The sequence below is a fragment of the Amblyraja radiata genome, chromosome 2, assembly GCF_010909765.2.
Source record: "Amblyraja radiata isolate CabotCenter1 chromosome 2, sAmbRad1.1.pri, whole genome shotgun sequence".
In the NCBI taxonomy this organism is placed as follows: Eukaryota; Metazoa; Chordata; class Chondrichthyes; order Rajiformes; family Rajidae; genus Amblyraja; species Amblyraja radiata.
Window position 1 is genome coordinate 128,016,655 of NC_045957.1, and position 22,932 is coordinate 128,039,586.

General features: G+C 40.3%; 1 protein-coding gene across 3 annotated transcripts in view; it reads right to left on the reverse strand.

Moving 5' to 3' along the window:
- nebl (nebulette) overlaps positions 1–22,932 on the reverse strand; it is a 308,612-nt gene that overhangs the window by 110,231 nt on the left and 175,449 nt on the right. For 2 of the 3 annotated variants that reach the window (XM_033015411.1, XM_033015403.1), the window contains exon 4: positions 12,354–12,461. In XM_033015411.1, coding sequence (XP_032871302.1) covers positions 12,354–12,461 — 108 coding nt within the window. Of the gene's footprint in view, positions 1–8,803; positions 9,153–10,159; positions 10,246–10,992; positions 11,192–11,326; positions 11,882–12,353; positions 12,462–22,932 lie in introns of those variants that run through there. The other variant, XM_033015397.1, reaches the window with a different exon arrangement.

Genomic DNA, 22,932 nt, shown 5'->3' on the forward strand with positions numbered 1-22,932 from the left:
GTGCATTACAGATTTCAGACTGCAACTTTCTCAAAGAATGTACTGCATTACATTTTCTACATAATATGTTCAATTACCTACATTCAGTCTTTCCAATCTTGAGACATTGATCATTTTTCAGCTACTTTTTAAAAATGGTTGAAAACTCAGACAACTATATCCTAGTCAACATTGTATACTGTAAACTCAAAAACCCTGGGAAAAGCCAATGCAAAATATGCCACAATGTCATATAGCAAACGAGATTGGAAGAGGTGCAGGTAAACCACTGCTGCACTTGGAAGGGCTGCGAAGGTTACATTGGTGAAACCAAGTGCAGACTGGACAACTGATTTGCAGGCACCTCAATACTGCATCAGCCAGTTGTATGTCATTTTAAATCTCCTTTCCATTCCCACATCCTGTCTGTGCTTGGCCTTCCATTGCTATTTGGAAGCCAAATGGAAACTGGACGAATAACACCTCACATTCCACTAAGGTACTTTTGACACACACAACGGTGTAAGCATTGAATTTTCCAATCTCAGGTAACTCATGGCCAGGTATTCCAATTCCATCCACATTCATTTGTCCATCCAGTTTTTTTTCTTACTGTGTTCACCACAGGAAATTGCAGAGAGTTGTAGATGCAGCCTAGTCCATCACATAGACCAAACTTCCGGCCACTGACTCAATCTACACCATGCTGCCTCAGAAAAGCAGCCAACATAATCATAGATTTGTCCCACCATCGGCATTCGTTTTCCCTGTGCTCAGTTATCAGGCTTCTGAATAGTCCATCCATAAGCTAGAGTACTGTCATAGAAACATAGAAATATAGAAAATAGGTGCAGGAGTAGGCCATTCGGCCCTTCGAGCCTGCACCGCCATTCAATATGATCATGGCTGATCATCCAACTCAGTATCCTGTACCTGCCTTCTCTCCATGCCCCCTGATCCCTTTAGCCACAAGGGCCATATCTAACTCCCTCTTAAATATAGCCAATGAACTGGCCTCAACTACCTTCTGTGGCAGAGAATTCCAGAGATTCGCCACTCTCTGTGAAAAATGTTTTTCTCATCTCGGTCCTAAAAGATTTCCCCCTTATCCTTAAACTATGACCCCTTGTTCTGGACTTCCCCAACATCGGGAATAATCTTCCTGCATCTAGCCTGTCCAACCACTTAAGAATTTTGTAAGTTTCTTTAACTGTCCAATCCATCTCCACCCCATCGCAGACAGTGGAATTTAATCTATGGAATTGAAGCACTACAATGTTGAGAACTACAGGGCCCTCCATAATGTTTGGGACAAAGACCCATCATTTATTTATTGGCCTCTGTACTCCACAATTTGAAATTTGTAATAGAAAAAAAATCACAGGTGATTAAAGTACACATAGTCAGATTTTAATAAAGGGTGTTTTTATACATTTTGGTTTCATCATCTAGAAATTACAGCAGTGTTTATACATAGTCCCCCCCATTTCAGTGCACCATAATGTTTGGGACACAGCAAGGTCATGTAAATGAAAGTAATCATGTTTAGTATTTTGTTGCATATCCTTTGCATGCAATGACTGCTTGAAATATGCGATTCATGGACATCACCAGTTTCTGGGTGTCTTCTCTGGTGATGCTCTGCCAGGCCTGTATTGCAGCCATCTTTAGCTTATGCTTGTTTTGGGAGCTAGTCCCCTTCCGTTTTCTCTTCAGCATATAAAAGGCATGCTCAATTGGGTTCAGATCAGGTGATTGATTTGGCCACTCAAGAATTCACAATTTTTTAGCTTTGAAAAACTCCTTTGTTGCTTTAACAGTATGTTTGGGATCATTGTCTTGCTGCAGAATGAACCGCCGGCCAATGAGTTTTAAGGCACTTGTTTGAACTTGAGCAGATGGGATATGTCTATACAATTCAGAATTGATTATGCTACTACCATCAGCAGTTGTATCATCAATGAAGATAAGTGAGCCAGTACCCTCAGCAGCCACACATGCCCAGGCCATAACACCCCCACCACAGTGTTTCACAGATGAGGTGGTATGGTTTGGATCTTGGGCAGTTCCTTCTCTCCTCAATACTTTGCGCAGTTCCTTCTCTCCTCAATACTTTGCTCATCACTCTGATATAAGTTAATCTTCGTCTCATCTATCCACAAGACCTTTTTCCAGAACTGTGGTTGCTCTTTTAAGTACTTCGTGGCAAACTGTAACCTAGCTATCCGATTTTTGTGGCTAACCAGTGGTTTGCATCTTGCAGTGTACCCTCTGTATTTCTGTTCATGAAGTCTTCTGCAGACAGTGGTCATTGGCAAATCCACATGTGACTCCTGAAGAGTATTTCTGATCTGTCGGACAGGTATTTGGGGATTTTTCTTTATTATAGAGAGAATTCTTCTGTCATCAGCTGTGGAGGTCTTCCTTGGCCTGCCAGTCCCTTTGCGATTAGTAAGCTCACCAGTGCTCTCTTTCTTCTTAATAATGTTCCAAACAGTAGGCCCAAGGTTTGGCTGATGTCTCTTACAGTTTTATTCTTGTTTCTCAGTTTCATAATGGCTTATTTGACTTTCATTGGCACAACTTTGATAAACAGCAATAAAAGTTTCCAAAGGTGATAGAAAGACTGGAGGAAGGACTTGGTGCTGAGAGCTCTCTTATACCTGCATTAAGGAGGCATTTAAACGTACCTAAGCAATAACAAACACCTGTGAAGCCATGTGTCCCAAACATTATGGTGCCCTGAAATGGGGGGACTATGTAAAAACACAGCTGTAATTTCTCCATGGTGAAACCAAATTGTATAAAAATACCCTTTAATAAAATCTGACAATGTGCACTTTAACCACATGTGATTTTTTTTCTATTACAAATCTCAAATTGTGGAGTACAGAGGCAAATAAATAAATGATGGGTCTTTGTCCCAAACATTATAGAGGGCACTGTATATTCTGCATTCTGTATCTTCTCCTTTGGTCTCCCTACTGTATTCACATTTAACTTGATTGTATTCATGTATTTACGATTGTATTCATGCTCATACCACCAAAACAAATTCAATATAATCGTACCACAGGAAATTTGTAATCATGTCTAAATTATATGGACGGGAAAGGAATGGAGGGTTATGGTCTGAGCGCAGGTATATGGGACTAGGGGAGAATACGTGTTCGGCATGGACTAGAAGGGTCGAGATGGCCTGTTTCCGTGCTGTAATTGTTATATGGTATAAATGGTAGAAATGTTGGACAAAAATTCTGGGGAAAATGACCATAGATTGGAAAACAGTTAGTTCAAGGGCCCAACAGACCTGAGGAAACAACTACCATGATGTCTATGAACTAAGGTAAGTGACCACCAATCGTGACAACACTTCTTTTGTACTAGGCACGACTCCAGCCAATTTTATGAGAGCTCCTGATTCCACACTCAGTCAAAGTTTGTTTCCCATCACTCTTCCCTCAGCTATGCAGGCCATACATTAACAGAGGCTGTGATAGTCTGTAACAAAATTATCTCAGCAGAACCTTACTTGAACATAAACTACATAAGTTATTGTTTGATGTCATTGTTGACATCACCTTCCAACACTTTCAGGTTGAAGAATAGACTAATGAAGCAGTATATGGCCGGAATTAATTTGTTCATTTTTCTGGGCAATCCATACCTCAGCAATTCTCCTTATGTGAATAAATGAAGCTGTATTACACCAACTGTACTGGAAATTCCTGGCTAGAGATCTAGATTCTAATGCCCCTGTCCCACTCTGGAGACTTTGCGCCCCACCCAAGGTTTCCGTGCGGTTCCCGGAGGTTGCAGGTGGTTGCCGGAGGTTGCAGGTAGTGGAAGCAGGTAGGGAGACTGACAAAAACCTCCGGGAACTGCACGGAAACCTTGGATGGGGCGCAAAGTCTCCAGAGGTTTCATTTCAGGTTTCCTAAGTGGGACATGGGGCATAAAGCACAATACTTCATTTCTACAAACAAGACAATTTCAGAAATTGGAGCCTTTGTTGGATCTAATGCACTCCGCTATTTCTTGAAGTTTCATAGATTGAATGAAAATCTCAAATGAAATGGAGCCTCTGCGATAGACTTTCCCCAATCTCTCACCACATTCCAGAACCAGGGTCTGGTAATTAGACATTTAATGTTTCAACTAATTATGTCAACTGATGCCACATATTCAGTGATGTACATTGAAATCCCCTATGAAACATAGAAACATAGAAAATAGGTGCAGGAGTAAACCATTCGGCCCTTCGAGCCTGCACCGCCATTCAATACGATCATAGCTGATCATCCAACTCAGTACCCCATACCTGCCTTCTCTCCATACCCCCTGATCCCTTTAGCCACAAGGGTCACATCTAACTGCCTCTTAAATATAGCCAATGAAATGGCCTCAACTACCTTCTGTGGCAGAGAATTCCACAGATTCACAACTCTCTGTGTAAAAAATTATTTTCTCATCTCGGTCCTAAAAGACTTCCCTCTTATCCTTAAACTGTGACCCCTTGTTCTGGACTTCTCCAACATCGGGAATAATCTTCCTGCATCTAGCCTGTCCAACCCCTTAAGAATTTTGTAAGTTTCTATAAGATCCCCTCTCAATATTCTAAATTCTAGCGAGTACAAGCCGAGTCTATCCAGCCTTTCTTTGGATGAAAGTCCTGCCATCCTAGGAATCAGTCTGGTGAACCTTCTCTGTACTCTCTCTATGGCAAGAATGTCTTTCCTCAGATTAGGAGACCAGAACTGTACACAATACTCCAGGTGTGGTCTCACCAAGATCCTGTACAACTGCAGTAGAACCTCCCTGCTCTTATACTCAAATTCTTTTGCTATGAATGTTAACATACCATTCGCTTTCTTCACTGCCTGCTGCACCTGCATGCCTACTTTCACTGACTGGTGTACCATGACACCCAGGTCTCGATGCATCTCCCCTTTTCCTAATCGGCCACCATTCAGATAATAGTCTACTTTCCTGTTGTGGATAACCTCACATTTATCCACTATTATACTGCATCTGCCATGCATTTGCCCACTCACCCAACCTATCCAAGTCACCTTGCAGCCTCCTAGCATCCTCCTCACAGCTAACACTGCCCCCCAGCTTTGTGACATTCGCAAACTTGGAGATGTTGCATTCAATTCCCTCATCCAGATCATTAATATATATTGTAAATAGCTGGGGTCCCAGCACTGAGCCTTGCGGTACCCCACTAGTCACTGCCTGCCATTCTGAAAAGGACCCGTTTACTCCTACTCTTTGCTTCCTGTCTGCCAGCCAGTTCTCTATCCACATCAATACTGAACCCCCAATACCATGTGCTTTAAGTTTGTATACTAATCTCTTATGTGGGACCTTGTCGAAAGCCTTCTGAAAGTCCAGATATAACACATCCACTGGTTCTCCCTTATCCACTCTACTAGTTACATCCTCGAAAAATTCTATAAGATTCGTCAGACATGATGTACCTTTCATAAATCCATGCTGACTTTGTCCAATGAATTCACCACTTTCAGATGTGCTGCTATCCCATCTTTAATAACTGACTCCAGCATTTTCCCCACTACCGATGTTAGACTAACTGGTCTGTAATTCCCCGTTTTCTCTCTCCCTCCCTTTTTAAAAAGTGGAGGTACATTAGATACCCTCCAATCCTCAGGAACTACTCCAGAATCTAAAGAGTTTTGAAAAATTATCACTAATGCATCCACTATTTCTGGGGCTACTTCCTTAAGTACTCTGGGATGCAACTTATCTGGCCCTGGGGATTTATCGGCCTTTAATCCATTCAATTTACCTAACACCACTTTCCAGCTAACCTGGATTTCACTCAGTTCCTCCATCTCATTTTACCCGGTCCCTTGCTATTTCCGGCAGATTATTTATGTCTTCCTTAGTGAAGACAGAACCAAAGTAGTTATTCAATTGGTCTGCCATGTCCTTGTTCCCCATGATCAATTTGCCTGTTTCTGACAGCAAGGGACCTACATTTGTTTTAACTAATCGTTTCCTCTTCACATATCGATAAAAACTTTTGCAGTCAGATTTTATGTTCCCTGCCAGTTTTCTTTCTTAATCTATTTTCCCTTTCCTAATTAAGCCCTTTGTCCTCCTCTGCTGGACTCAGAATTTCTCCCAGTCCCCTGGTAGGCTGCTTTTTCTGGCTAATTTGTATGCTTCATCTTTTGTTTTGATACTATCCCTGATTTCCCTTGTTATCCACGGATACACTACCTTCCCTGATTTATTCTTTTGCCAAACTGGGATGAACAATTGTTGTAGTTCATCCATGCAGTCTTTAAATGCCTTCCATTGCATATCCACCGTCAACCCTTTAAGAATCAATTGCCAGTCTATCTTTGCCAATTCATGTCTCGTACCCTCAAAGTCACCTTTCTTTAAGTTCAGGACCCTTGTTTCTGAATTAACAATGTCACTCTCCATCCTAATGAAGAACTCAACCATATTATGGTCACTCTTGCCACGCACAACAAGACTGCTAACTAACCCTTCCTCATTACTCAATACCCAGTCTAGAATAGCCTGCTCTCTCGTTGGTTCCTCTACATGTTGGTTTAAAAAACTATCCCGCCTACATTCCAAGAAATCCTCTTCCTCAGCACCCATGCCAATTTGATTCACCCAATCTATATGTAGATTAAAGTCACCCATTATAACTGTTTTACCTTTGTTGCACGCATTTCTAATTTCCTGTTTGATGCCATCCCCAACTCCACTACTACTGTTAGGTGGCCTGTACACAACTCCCACTAGCGTTTTCTGCCCCTTGGTGTTTCGCAGCTCTACCCATATCGATTCCACATCCTCCAAGCTAATGTCCTTCCTTTCTATTGCGTTAATCTCCTCTCTAACCATCAACGCTACCCCACCTCCTTTTCCTTTCTGTCTATCCCTCCTGAATATTGAATATCCCTGGATGTTCAGCTCCCAGCCTTGGTCAACCTGGAGCCATGTCTCCGTGATCCCAACTATATCATATTCATTAATAACTATCTGCACATTCAACTCATCCACCTTATTACAAATGCTCCTTTCATTGAGACACAAAGCCTTCAGGCTTGTTTTTACAACACTCTTACCCCTTATACAATTATGTTGAAAAGTGGCCCTTTTTGATTTTTGCCCTGCATTTGTCTGCCTGTCACTTTTACTTTTCACCTTGCTACCTATTGCTTCTACCCTCATTTTACACCCCTCTGCCTCTCTGCTCTTGTACCCATCCCCCTGCCACATTAGTTTAAATCCTCCCCGACAGCACAAGCAAACACTCCCCCAAGGACATTGGTTCCATTCCAGCCCAGGTGCAGACCGTCCTGTTTGTACTGGTCCCACCTCACCCAGAACTGGTTCCAATGCCCTAGAAATTTGAATCCCTCCCCCTTGCACAATTTTTCAAGCCATGTATTCATTTGCAATATCCTCCTATTTCTACACTGACTAGCCCGTGGCACTGGTAGTAATCCAGAGATTATTACCTTTGAGGTCTTACTTTTAAGTTTATCTCCTAGCTCCCTAAATTCACCTTGTAGGATCTCATCCCTTTTTTTACCTATATCGTTGGTGCCAATATGCACCACGACAACTGGCTGTTCACCCTCCCCCTCCAAAATATTCTGCAGCCGTTCAGTGACATCCCTGACCCTTGCAACAGGGAGGCAACATACCATCCTTGAGTCACGTTTGCGGCCGCAGAAACGCCTATCTATTTCCCCATACAATTGAATCCCCTATTACTATTGCCCTTCCCTTGGTGCCATGAACTTGGCTGCTACTGCCTTCCCCTGATGAGCCATCTCCCCCAACAGTATCCAAAATGGTATATCTGTTTAGGAGGGAGATGACCACAGGGGACTCCTGCACTACCTGCCTACTGCTACGTTGGCTATTGGCCACCCGTTCCCTTTCTGTCTGCTTAACCTTTACCTGCGGTGTGACCAACTCACTGTACATGCTATTCACGACTTTCTCAGCATCGTGGATGCTCCAGTATGAATCCAATCGCAGCTCCAATCGTTCAATGCGGTCTGCCAGGAGCTGCAGTTGGACACACTTCCTGCAAACGTAGTCACCAGGGACACCAACCATATCCCTGATCTCCCACATGTTGCAGGATGAGCAAACCACGGGGCCAATCTCCACTGACATGGCTTACCCCCAAATTATATCAACTCACTCACACTATAAAAATCTTTATCCTTTAAACTGTACCTCAAGATTCAAGAAGTTTATTGCCATGTCAACAAGTTGATAGGAATGTGTCTTGGTTCGCTCTCAGACAGATACAATACAGTACAATACAACCACCACATACACCACAATAAATAATACAGACAATACCGTATGAAGGACAATATATACAGGAAGGACAGTACCCAGCAGCGTCATGTTAAGCGTAAGTGCAAGTGCAAAAGAAAGTGCAGAGTGATTAGTGCAAATTCAAATATCTATCATGGGAGCTCAACACCAGTCTCATAATCAGTAAGTGCCACCAGCGACTCTACTTCCTGCGGAAGCTCAAAAAATTCAGGGTCAGTCGACCAGCCATGACCCACTTCTATAGGTCTATCACAGAAAGCATACTCACATTCTCCATGCTTGTCTGGTATGGTCACACAACCTCGCAGGATAAGATTCGGCTGGAGAGAATAGTGCGCTGAGCTTCTAAGATCATCGGTTGCAGCACACTTCCCTCAGTGACATCACTTTACCTTTACTAATAAACACTTTACCCTCAACTCGCTGTACCCTTAACTTACTGAACCCTTGACCAAAAAGCAGAAATGCTAACCTGGGGTTGCTCCCAATCAGCTGCTTCCTCTGGTCCGCTCCCACCAATAAGCAGCTTCAACCAGGCCACTTCCCTGGAAGTGTGATGGAACGTTGCAGATTGGGTAACTCCTCCTCTTGCTCCAATGGCTCCCGGGCCTCTGAAGAGCAAATTCTGTGCCTCTGTTACCCTTGGTGTTCCTTCCAGATGGTGCACAATAGCTATTTCAGGACAGTAGGTGGCAATCAACATCTTGATGTGATACCTTGATTTTGTGCGGTTCAGAGTGGGTTTATAGTTTTCCTTCAGCTAATGTTTTCCCATTCTACACGAGGGCGTTTAACTTTGCTGGCATAAATATGCACAGATCCTGTAAGTGGAGAGAATGCCCAACAATGATTATGAAGATATCTGGGAACTTGGCTGCAGAGCATGACTCTGCAGATATGAATATGTCAAGTTGTTGATTGATGTGTTTGTGAAACAGCTCTCGCAATTATATATGAGAATACAAATGAGGAGCAGGAGCAGAAGTAGGCCATTGAGCCTCTCAGGCCTTTGCCCTGCAAGAAGTAAAATCATGGCACATCCAACTATAGCCTCAATTCTGCACTTCCTTGTACCCATAATAGAATTGTAAATCATCATTATATGGGAAGGGGGGGGGTGGAGTCCATTATTGCCCATTGTCCACTATAACTGAGTGGACACAGTGACGGAAGGAGGAGGAGTGGAGAAGCTGAGTGGACATGGCGAAGGGAAAAGAGGAGGAGGCAACGGTAGAGCAGGGAAGAGGCCGTATGGATGGTGATGGGAGAAGGAGGAGGTGGTGGTGATCGAGGGGGGGGGGGGGAAAGGGAGGGGGATACCAAGTGGACAGAGCGATGGGCAACAGTACAAAGCAGTAGGTGGTAAGAGGGGAGAAAACCCCACAGTGACCAAGCTCATTCTGCCGGTGGCAGCGGCCTGAGAAACGCATTGTCCCCAATGGCCACAACATGAACTGAAACAACAGCCACATTGACAAGACCGTGAGGCGCGTGAAGGAGATGTCACTAGTGCACCTTGTGAACCGGAAAGGCTTTGGCAGGTCCATCCACTATGACCAAAATCAGGGTTTACTGTATTTCACTCCCTAAGTACAACACAGCAGTTCCCCTGAGATGAGGATTATCTTTGTTTTGCTGCCTGTCCTGCTGAGTCACTCCAGCATTTTGTGTCTATCTTCGGTGTCAACCAGCATCTGCAGTTCCTTCCTATACATTTATTTTATATCTTTGCTTGTCCGATAGGTCATAGTATATGCCAGTTAGCTTTATATGAAGATGTTTGCAGCAGTTTATATATTTAATATGTTGGTTAAGAGGATAAACTCACTTGACTTGACTTCATTGCTCTGGGTTTGACGACATCTCTCAGGGAGATTCCTGAATTCTCTCTGTGCAAATAGTTGCCAGTGACTCCTGTAAAAAAGTTGTGCACTTGGAAAATAACTGATGAAAAACGACTGGTTGGGCAGGTTGTGACTAGAATCTCAGTTATTATATGAACAGTGCTAAAGACAACAATCAGAATTATGGCAATTCTATGTCTTATTTTAAAATAACTAACTATTACCACTGTGAAAATATCTCATTTATAAGCAGAAAAATCACCGTATATAAATTGAAAACCTCTAATATTTCTAAACTTACCCACTTTTTAAAATAATCCTTTTGAAAACAGGATAAAGTTATCTGGTAAGCTTTATCTGTTATCTTGTATTAAATATACTTACAGTAAGTCACTGGTGACATAATGACACATAAAATGCAAAACCTTTCTAATCACAAGCATGAAATTATGAATTTTCAGCAAGCAGATAATTTTAACTATATAATATTCAGCAGACAGCTGAAGGAATAAAACTTTCACTGGAAAATAAGATTGTTTTTATAATCTGCATTCAAAGTAAAGCAAATGTATTTATTACATATTTATAGTGGAATACCAATTAGTAACAAAGGCAACGTACCAATCGATAGTAAAGACATCGCAAAGCTGTGGAAAGTTTTATATTGATGTAAACAAAAAGAACTAGGGAATTAGTTAAATTATTTCATCATATACAGTATATGATTCTATGTCTTAAATGCGCATTTTACATGACTAAAACCAGTTAATATCATTTTACACCATGTTAACACTGATTATTCACTGAGGAAACTCACCGAAGATCAATTAATAAGAGCTGAAGTAATCCAAATTGCAAAGATTTTCTAAGATTTAATGGCACACAGATGTAAGTTTATTCTCATGATTGATCACTTTGCTGTGTCCACATACCATTCTAAGTGCATGTTAAATCACTTTGAGGGTGTATTTCACAAATTGTGCCTTCAGGGTTAGATTTCAATGACTGTGGCTTTTCTGCTATAAACCATAAAATAAAATTATTTGAGTTAATACACATGCAGAAAAATATATTTTAATTTATTCAGTTACTGATTAAATCCTGATCCAAATAATTCAAGTCTTTAAAAGTACAAGTAAAAAAAAACATACCTTATTTTATAATATTCTTCACTGTCCTTGTAGATGCACTTTAATGTGTGAAACTCGAGATGTTCCGTTCAAAATGATTAATAGTGCTGTCAGTGTGCCTTATAGTTGGTAAAAACATTTCTTGGTAATAACAAACACCAGAAAAAAAAATCCACTGTGCTCAACCAAACATTTCCATTTTAATGTTAGTACATGCAGCTTAGATAGGTGATCCACTGCATTTACACAATTCTTAAAGACCACAAGAATTCTGATCTAATTCTACAATCACTGGAATAATTACTTTGAGTCAAAATATTTAAACTTGAATTTGGTATATTTTTTAAGGTGGCAAATTCATTGTTTGGAAGGAAAGCTCAGCAGACATCAATATCCAATTATTCATGTGGTCTTCAACAGACAATGCACAGACAGAGGAACAGATTGTGGGTCGGTACCTTTACTTAACATAAGATGTATTGAACTTGAAATAATTCAGGTAGTGGAAGATCAAGAAAGCCTAATATCCCTTCAGTCTGCACAGACCTTCAGAGATTAAGAGATGGGAAAACAAGTAAATACAATTTTTAAAAAGTCAAGATTATTGCAAATCTAAACATTTTTATTTCTGAATCAAGCGGTGATGATATCATTCATAACTGATATATGGTGTATTTTTGTGTATATATATATAAATGTGTATGTCAAAACACTCTCACAGTCTCACATGCACTTCCAGAATCTGTATGAAATAAAACAATTATCATCATCTGAGAAATGTAACTGTAAGAACAAATTACCAAAACATTTCTTTTGGGTGGGATGCATTGCACATTATAAAGTAAAACAGGGAATAATTTGGAGAAGAGTTAACTGGACTTCACATGTCATTAAACATTCCACACCCAGGCATTCCATTTTCAGCACATACTTTTGCATTCTCTCGTCACGCAGCAATTCAATCTAAGTATCATTTAATTTAGCAAAAGAAAACAGGAACAGAGAAAACACTATTCTCATGCATGTTCTCGCACAGAACATTACATACATTACTGATTTGTTCTTGAGTTCTTTTTAATCTTTGCAGTTCAGGAGTGTCAGTGACAATGCTAAATCCTCTCCCTCGATTCTTTTCAAAGTCTTCTTTGTATTTGGCCTGGAAGAGAAAAGAAAATGTTGTTTAAAACGCATGTTTGTCAAGGGTGTACTTAGAACCAAAATGGTGCCCCATTGGAGGAAGAGGACATTGGCCACAATGTCTGTGCCAGATCTTCAGATTATCGAAGTCATCAAGTCCCACTGGTATCTTCACTCCAGCACTAGTCCCTTTAATTCTGTATTAATTATATTTTGAAAGTTATCATAGAATTAACTTCCAACATGCATTGCTGTTCAGTTCAGAACCATGAGACTAAAATAATACTTTCTTAATGCTATATCTAGTTCTTTTGCCAATCTCCTCGATTTGGTGTCTACCTGTTATGGGCCTGTCCCACTTAGACAATTTTTTTGGCAACTGCCGGCGACTGTTATAGTCGTTTGTAGCAGGTCGCCGATAAAACGGCGACTGGAACCCCCCCCCCTACGACAATGCCTACGACAATGACTACAACAACCTATCTCCTAGTCGATGTCAAGCTACAGCAAGCTACCGACAACCGGCGACCATTTGGACGTCCACCTACGACCACACCTATGACAACCTATGTCTACCCGCGACAAGCTATGACAAGGTAAGACAATTCAGTCGCCGGTACGTGTTGCCAGTTGACGTAGGTAATCGCCAATGGAAATCACCGAAGTCAGCACAGGCGACAACCTACGTCATCCTAGCGACAACCTACGTCATCCTGGCGACAGCACCTACATCAGGCTACGATCATTGGCGCCAAGCCCACAGGTGCCGACTATCACCAAAATTTTTTGAACATTTCAAAATCCAGCGGCGACCAGAAAAAAGGTACAACTCTTTGGGCGACTGAGGAGACCATACAGGCGACACCCCGGCGACCATGTGGCGACAGCCTAGTCGCCTGTAGTTGCCTAAAAAATGGCCTAAGTGGGACAGGGATATTATTGATAATCTGGAATTGGGCAGATTCTCATTTAGTACAAAAATACTATTCATGATTTTGGACTGCTATCAAAAACTTATTTTTGTAAGGAGAAAAGATCAACTTCTCCAATTTCATCAAACAATTAATCTTTCATCCCTGAGATCATTCTGTTCAGTTTCTTCTGTGCCTACTCTAAACACTTAGCATCAATTTGTAATGGTAATACCCAGAATGGCCATAACACTCCATGTGAGGCAGGGCCTGGTTTAGCATTAATACCTTGTTTGTGTAGTGCAGTGCATAGTGGCCATTTGGCCTGTTTTGCATGTCATTGATGATGGCATGTGTCTTTAAATTTTAGACTGACTGTTTTATTTTGGGTGGGATTTATGGCGTGTTTTTGGGCGTGTTTGGAGCTAAGATGCTTGCGCAGAAGTTTAGTTTTTAGTGCAGTTTGGAGCGAGTAGGGAGAAGGTTAACCCTTCGACCATGTGAGACCAAAGGAGATCAGGCGAGCCATAAAGGAGATCATGCCAGTGTTATGGATCTAGACACGAGCAGTTTTATAATGTTTGAAGTAATAAGCTGGAGTTTGATGAAGATTGTAGTAACGAGTCGGAAGAAATTTGGATGTATCTTAGTTTTCTATCAACAATAAAGCATTTATTCATCAAAAGACTGTGTTTTTAAGCCATATCTGTGAAGAAGCTCTGAAGGTCTCTGTGAGCCAGCTCGCATGCATATCGAAGATATTCCCCTTATCCCTGCTCATCCATTTAGCGGCTAGGGAGTTAATTTCTCGAAAGATATGAAAATCTGCCACCACAGTCCTCACTACAAAAAAAAAACCTTTTAAATAACACCCTCACAAACTATGTGTGCTTACATTCCCATCTTTCTGTTCCGGAAGCTCCCCTTAACATTGTAACTATATGAATGAAGTAGGAAAGAGGAGATTGCAAATATTCACTCTCCAAATTCCTTTGACAAAAATGGTTTACTCTTCACTTTTACACACTAAATCTCAGTTGCTGTGCATCTGTCCACTTCTTCAGTCTATATCCTTCTGAAATGTCATGCTTTCTGATGCATCAGGAACAAACTAATATCAGAAACAGAAGCAGGAGTAAATAATTTTGCCTCTCGTGTCTGCTCTGCCATTCAATAAGATTATCACTGATCTTTCACATAAGCAACACTTTCCCACACTAACCCAACATCTTTTAATACATTCAACATCTAAAAATCTACCCATCTACCTTGAATATATTCAATGACTAATCTTCCACAGTCATCCTTGGTAGCAATTCTTAGAATGCTTTACCCTCTGAGTGAAGAAGCTTCTTAAATGGCCGACCTCTTATTGTGAGGATGTGATGCCTGGTATTAGACATTGAAACCAGAGGAAACATAAACTCCGCAATTATCCTCCCAAGGTCCTGAAGAATTTTCTATGTGGGAGATCACTTCTGAAATTGATCCATGTACAAAAACACCTGGGTATTTCTGACCATTAACACCTTTAAAGCACTGACCATTTTAAGATGTGTTTTGCATTTCTATTTTTTCTATCAAATTTCATTATCTCACAATGTTATATACAGTGCATTCAGAAAGTATCCAGACCCCTTCACATTTTCCACATTTTGTTCCGTTACAGCCTTATTTTTAAATGGATTAAATTCATATTTTTTTATCATCAATCTACACACAATACCCCAGAATGAAGAAGCGAAAACAGGTGTTTAGAAATTTTAGTAACACCTTCCAACAGGACAATGACCCTAAGCATACAGCCAGTACAACGCAGGAGTGGCTTCGTGACAAGTCTGTAAATGTTCTTGAATGGCCCAGCCAGAGCCCGGACTTGAACCCGATCGAACATCTCTGGAGGGACCTGAAATTAGCTGTCCATCGACGCTCCCCATCCAACCTGACAGAGCTTGAGAGGATCTGCAGAGAAGAATGGGAGAATTTACCCAAATATAGGTGTGCCAAGCTTGTAGTATCATACCCAAGAAGACTGGAGGCTGTAGTCGCTGCCAAAGGTGCCTCAACAAAGTATTGAGTAAAGGGTCTGAATACTTATGCAAATGTGATTTTACTTTTTTTTTTTTAATTACTTTGCAAAAATTTCTAAACACCTGTTTTCGCTTCTTCATTCTGGGGTATTGTGTGTAGATTGATGATAACAAAAAATGAATTTAATCCATTTTAAAATAAGGCTGTAACATAACAAAATGTGGAAAAAGTGAAGGGGTCTGAATACTTTCTGAATGCACTGCATGGCCTTCCATCTGCCATGTCCTTTCTAATTCATTTTATATGTCCTTTGCCTTGATTAATCTACATCTACCTCATAGCTCAGTCATCAGGTTTTCTATCAAAAGCAAACTGAGATATATTACGTTTGATACCTCATTTGATTAATTTGATTGTGAACAGCTAGGGCCCAACACCAATCCTGTAGCCATATCCACCCAATCTGTCAAGTATTAATTTATTCCCTTTTTTTCTGCTCATCAACCAATTTTCAATCCATACCATGCACTCCAAATTCGCTTAATAATATTTTGAGCAGCACCTTATCTTCCGAAAGAAGAAATACACATTAAGGAATTCATTGCCACAGATGCCTGTGGGGAACACGTCAAATTATATTTTAAGGCAGAGATTACTTGATTAGTAAGTGTATCAAAGGTAATGGGGAGAAGGCAGGAGAATGGGGTTGAGAGGGAAAGATAGATCAGCCATGAGACTGGGTTCGGCAGAATGGCCAAATTCAGCACCTATGACTTATGACCTTAGGAACATTATCAACTGCCCCTTATCTATTCTGCTACTTACATGCATTAAAAACATTCCCTCAGATTTGTCAAACTTGATTTATCTTTCATAAATCCATGTTGAGTCTGCCCCAGTTTTTTTTGTTTTTTTTTCCCAAGGGCTCAGCTACCTCTTCCTTAATAATAAAGAACAACAGTTTTCCTTCAGGCCAACTTGTCTGCAGTTCTCTGGTTTCTTTGACCACATTGTTCAATGTATTGCGGCATTTCCAAGATGTTTTGAACCCTCATTATCCAAATCCAGTTATTTAATGCATGTCAAAGAGTAGTGGTCCTTACATCAACCACTGAGGAAGAGCACTGAATAACTCCCTCCAGCCAAAGGAACTGCTCCCTGTTATCCATCTCTCAGCCAATTTCATACCCGGACAGCCACTGTCCCTTTAACCCCATTGGCTAAATATTTCCTGGCAAGTACATTTCTTGATTAGTGCGGGTGTCAGAGGTTATGGGGAGAAGGCAGGAGAATGGGGTTAAGAGGGAGAGCTAGATCAGCCATGATTGAATGGCAGAGTATTGATGGGCCGAATGGCCTAATTCTGCTCCTATCACATGATCAGATTCTGCTTCTTCAAATGCGTTTTTTTTTTAATTCATAATAATGGCTAAGTAGGAATGACTTGCAGAATGATTCCTCAATGGCTACATAATCCACTTGCTATCTTCTAAAGATTTATTTACATCGCAAGGCAAATGCACTTTCACTGGGATTTCTTCAGTAAAAAAAGGCAATTGTCATACTTTATGGTTTGTGCTACTGAAGCACAAATCTCAATAAACATACGCTTGACAATGACTTTCGAGACATCATACAGTAGCTCCTATTAAAGATTTCTAAACATAAAAAGTCCAGAATTTAAGGTCAACATTCAAGCTGCAGCACTGCACATAGACATTAATAAAAGCAGCCTGCCAAGATCTTCCCGCTTTTGACATATGCTGCTGAGAATCCTTGATAACCAGTAGCTGTGAAGTCGTTAAACTGTCTAAGCCAATCACATTTAAGAATTCTCAATGTCTGGAAACCTCGAGGCATTTTCAATTACTTTTTTTTAAACAGTATGCAGAGCAATAAAAAAAATGGGGATGTATATAGATTAAGTTAGAAACAGAAATATAAGAAATTAAATCTAAATGCGAATAATTGACATATTCTTTCAAAATGTTAAGTTAGGAAATTGCAGTCTAGTCTAGATACTTAAAATTATTTTTATGAGCCCAGATACTTTTCCAATAAATAAATGTTGGTGAAGTAACATATTATCAAAACCTCACACACCTTGTGTGATTAATCATAAATATCTGATATTCATATCAATTCAGGTGATTTCAGCATAATTGCAGATGAGGAGGATTTGACGGCTGGATCACTAATTATATCACATTGGAGCTACGTTTGTTCGAAAATTACACGCAGAAAATGCAAATATTGGCCATTACAATGTCTTCACTATTGCAAGATCATTATCTAGAGGACACACCCGAATGTAAAAAATAATCACGACCTCTGTTGCATGACTGAGGCAACTGATTAAAACACACTTAAAATAATAATCCTATATTTCCATAGAATTCAGATTTTTAGACTTCATGCCACTTATTATAACATTTGAAAACTGAACCAGGTGATAAATGAGTTCTTGTTCCCTCCTAAAATGATGTTTAATTGAGTTTAGTGTCACATATTTCGTGGTACAGTGAAATATTTTTTTGTTCTGTGCTATCCAGTCAGCGGTAAGTGTATACATGATTACAATCAAGCCGTCCACAATGTACCGATACAGGATAAAGGGAATAACGCTCAGTGCAAAATAAAGTCCAATAAAGTCCAATTAAAGATAGTCTAAAGGTCTCCAATGAGGTAGATAGTAGGTCGAGAACGTTCTCTAGTTGGTAATAGGTTGGTCCAGTTGCCTGATAACAGCTAGGTCCCTGAATCTAGAGCGTGTGTTTTCACACTTCTGTACATCTTGCCTAATGGGCGAGGGTAGAAGAGGGAATGTCTGGGGTGGGAATCATCCTTGACTATGCTGCTGGCCTTGCCGAGGCAGCGTGACATGTAAATCGAGTCAATGGAAGCTTGGTTGGTTTGCGTGATGTTCTGGGCTGCTTCTGCAATTCTCTGCAATTTCTTGCAGTTCCCAAACAATGCTGTGGTGCATCCCGATAAAATGCTTTCCACGGTGCATCTGCAGAAGTTGTTGAGAGTTGTTGGGGACATGCCGAACTTCCTAATGTATGCAGAACTTTGAAAAATTCACTCCACCTCTCTCTAAATTGGCTATTACTGTAAAACAATTTATTCAGCTTTCCAGAAGAATATTTGAATTACTCAGTAGTTCAGCTGAAAATACCTTATGACTGTGTCAAAGGCCAAATGTGGCCAGTGTCAAAGGCAACATTTTAATTGTAAGAAACTATGAGCGAATTTTTGCTGTACTTACATTCAACAGTTGTAGCCTCTGGTGCTTTATAGTAGTAAGCACTTAAAAATGAGTTTGCTATCTTGCCTAACACAAAAATAGGACATGGATCTGAATGGAGATTGAAAATAGATTTAATTCCAATATTGATTTTCTCTTTCCGGAAATTAAATCCGAGTCAAACACAGTATCTTAAGTATATATGAACAGAAAATAAGAGCATGCAAAATTTACTCTGTGTACATAAAACCTCATGAATTATTTTTCTAAAGCAGATAATATATTCTTTTCATGACAAACCAGAAAGCTAGCAAGGACCAACCAGCAACTTCAAACAAAACTGTCAACTTCAAAAGAAAATGTTAAACCAAAAATTACAACAAAAGTTCAGAGGGGGGCAAAATTCAGCTGTAGGCATACACAAAATTCCATCATTCTTATCAAGGAAGAAAATAACATAAGTACATAAAAGCTTTAAGGGAGATGCTGTATTTATATTCCAGTGGATCAAAGCAGTACATTCCATTAACTTTGGATTTTTTTACGTATTCTTCCATCACACGAAATAGTGAATGGAATCCATTCAACCTACAGAAAAGTATTGAACTCATTATTTCCAGAAAAAGGAAATGGAATAGCTTAACTTGTTTGCGATGCAAACCATAACAGATGGTAAAGGGCCTGTCCAACTTACGCGATTTTTTCGTCGACTGCCAGCACCCGTCATAGCCGCAGCAGGTCGCCGAAAACTTTCAACATGTTGGAAAATGTTGGCGACCTGCTGCGATGATGACGGGTGCCGGCAGTCGGCGAAAAAATTGCGTAAATTGGACAGGCTCTTAAATACAGGTGACGACACAGTATATTTATTTCAGAGCCCTGAAGTGCAAAGGATGAAAGCAAAGGGAAAGGTATTAATGTTACTGGGCTGGGAGAAATATTATTTACTATTGAGGGTGCCAGGATCAAAAACAGAAAGTTAGACTATGAAAATCTATCAATTAACAATGAGAACCTTTAGCTTTAACATCCCAGGAATATGCAGATATGCTAAAGTAAATTCAGAGTTTGACGAATGAACACAAATGCACTGTTCAAAAGATTACCATGGCAACACAACTTGTATTTTGATTAGTGTATTGGAGGCATTAAGGTGCGAATGTAGGCTTATCAGATGCCTCAAAGAGTGGCAAATACAATGAAAAAAATTAAATATTATATCAAATCATTCTTTGACAATAAAAATACAAAGGAAGCAGGCAATGGAAATTCCCTCACTTCCAAATTCTCCTTTGAAATGCACATTGTCTTGGATAAACATTCTCACGTCTTCACTGAATCAAAATCCTGGAAGCTATTAACTAACAATCCTTCTACACACCAGCACCTTCAAGGGAAATAACATTTAAGTAATAAATACTGGGCACAGCAGGGGTATTCACCTCCCAAAGAAGAAGAAAAATGGAGTCCTCTGAAGGTAAAAAAATTGTTCAAGGACATAAGAAAAAATAGAACCACAAAGTTTTCTCTACTTAAAACATGCATAAAAGAAAATCTTGATTACATTTAAATGGCCAATGTGTAAAATAAGGGTTAAAGAAACATAACTAAAATAATTGAAAAGCTCCTCCAAGACACCAGGAGGCAGAATATCAGTGTAAATTATTGGTCAGGACAGGAAATTATCCCAGAAATCGCAAGGCCTGAACTAACATTCTGAGCAGAGAGAAGCATTCTAAATTCAATATAAATTCTCAAATTTTCCATGAATTTTAAATAAAATAAACATCAAGGAAATTGGCATTACTCTGATAAGGAAGCAACACAAGGAGGCAACGACATTGCATTGTGTAGTAGGACTGAAATGCAGCATGAGCATTAAGCAGGCGTATGAATGGAATGCAGAAGGGTTGTTAAAGGCATTAAGATCTGGAAAGATGAAAATAAGCATAGTGTTGTGGATACTTTGCTGACAGCAAGACAGACGTAGATTGAGATGGAAATGAATACAAAACCAGCAGTGGCTAGTATTGAGAGGATTTTGAGACATAGCAGCTCTATTATCAGGACTTCCTGAATCATTGTGGAGCACTGTTCTAATATACACTGCCCTCCATAATGTTTGGGACAAAGACCCATCATTTATTTATTTGCCTCTGTACTCCACAATTTTAAATTTGTAATAGAAAAAAAAGCCATGTATAAATTACAGCAGTGTTTATACATAGTCCCCCCCCCCCCCCCATTTCAGGGCAGCATAATGTTGGGGATATATGGCATCACAGGCATTTGTAATTGCTCAGGTGAGTTTAGTTGCCTCCTTAATGCAGGAATAAGAGAGCTCTCAGCACACAGTTTTTCCTCCGGTCTTTCTATCACCTTTGGAAACATTTATTGCTGTTACTCAACAGATCGGAAACACTCTTCTGGAGTCAGGTGTGGATTTGTCAATGACAAATGTCCACAGAAGACTTTGTGAGCAGAAATACAGCGGCTACACTGCAAGATGCAAACCACTGGTTAGCCGCAAAAATAGGATGGCCAGGTTACATTTTGACAAGAAGTACTGAGAAGAGCAGTTCTGGAAAAAGGTCTTGTGGACAGATGAGACGAAGATTAACATATCAGAGTGATGGCAAGAACAAAGTATGGAGGAGAGAAGGAACTGCCCAAGATCCAAAGCATACCACCTCATCTGTGAAACACGGTGGTGGGGGTGTTATCACCAGAGAAAACACCCAGCAACTGGTGATGTCCATGAATCGCAGACTTCAAGCAGTCATTGCATGCAAAGGATATGCAACAAAATACTTTTGATGACTACTTTCATTTGCATGACATTTCTGTGTCCCAAACATTATGGTGCCCTGAAATGTGGGGACTATGTAGGGGGCGCTGCGCTGCACTGGCAGCAGCCTGTCGGCAGCGTGTCCGTCTTTTTTCAACTTTTTTTATTTTTTTAGTATGTTTAAAAGTCTGTTTTTAATGTTTCTTTGTGTGTTATGTGTGGGGGGTGGTGTGGGGGGGTAAGGGGGAAACCGTTTCGGCCGCCTCTTCCATGGAGAAGCGACTTTGTCCCTTACCATCTGGACGCCCGCAGCAACGGCTGTGGAGGGTGGAGGTCCCGACCACGGGGGAAAATGGAGGAAGACTGGCCAAGCTCTGTGCCTTCCACCACAGTAATGAATGCTGTGGTGGATGTTTGTGTAAAATTTTTATTGTGGTTGTGTTCTTTATTACTGTACCGCTGCTGGCAACCCAAATACCACCGACCTTTGTTGTGTGGCAATTAAATTATATCAATCAATCAATCTATCAATGTATAAACACTGCTGTAATTTCAACATGGTGAAACCAAATATATAAAAATGACCTTTATTAAAATCTGACAATGTGCACTTTAACCACATGTGTTTTTTATCTATTACAAATCTCAAATTGTGGAGTACAGAGGCAAATAAATAAATGATGGGTCTTTGGCCCAAACATTATGGAGGGCACTGTAAGATATGCTCAGCCACATTGCACACAGCAAGACCATGCGAACAGTTCTGTAATTCAGTCCACAAAATCCATTTGATGCAGGATGATTTAGAGGATATATATTGGCAAAGATACCACAGGTAACCACTAGTCATTCTTCACAAATGTATCACAGGATCTGATCAATGTTCATTTTAATGACTCGTCAAACACATCAAGCACATCTGATGGCGTAGCATCAGCTTAGGGTCGTGTTCAAGTCTCTGGAGGAAGATTTGATGTCACAACTTAGCAAGAATGCTGTGAACATTACATTACATTCAAAATACAAGCATGTGTAGGCCACTTGGCCGCTCAATCCTGCCCCACCATTCAATCTGATCACAGCTATATGTCTCCTCCAGTTTGGTATCACCCTCAACATTGTTATTTCAAACATTTTTTATTTCTCCAAGTACCACCATCCCACGTCTCCTCTCCCCTCCTGCTCCTCCTTCTGCACTCCCATCACTAATGCTACACGCCTGCATAACCCACCGGGTAGCGAATTCCAGGAATTAACAATCAGCTGCGATAAGTTCTTCTGACCTTTAAATGACAGCCCCAGTCTATGTTTTCTTCTTTGCAATTCTCCCAATAAGGAAAAATTTCAACATCGAACCTGTCAATCCACCTTAGGGTTTTACATGTCTCAATCAAATCAGCCTTCGTTCTTCTAAACTGCAAAGAATATTGACTTGAGATCTTTAACTGTTTGTGATTGAATAAATTAGTCATCCCGGTAATGAGATTGGTGAATCTCTTTTGGATAGTCTTCA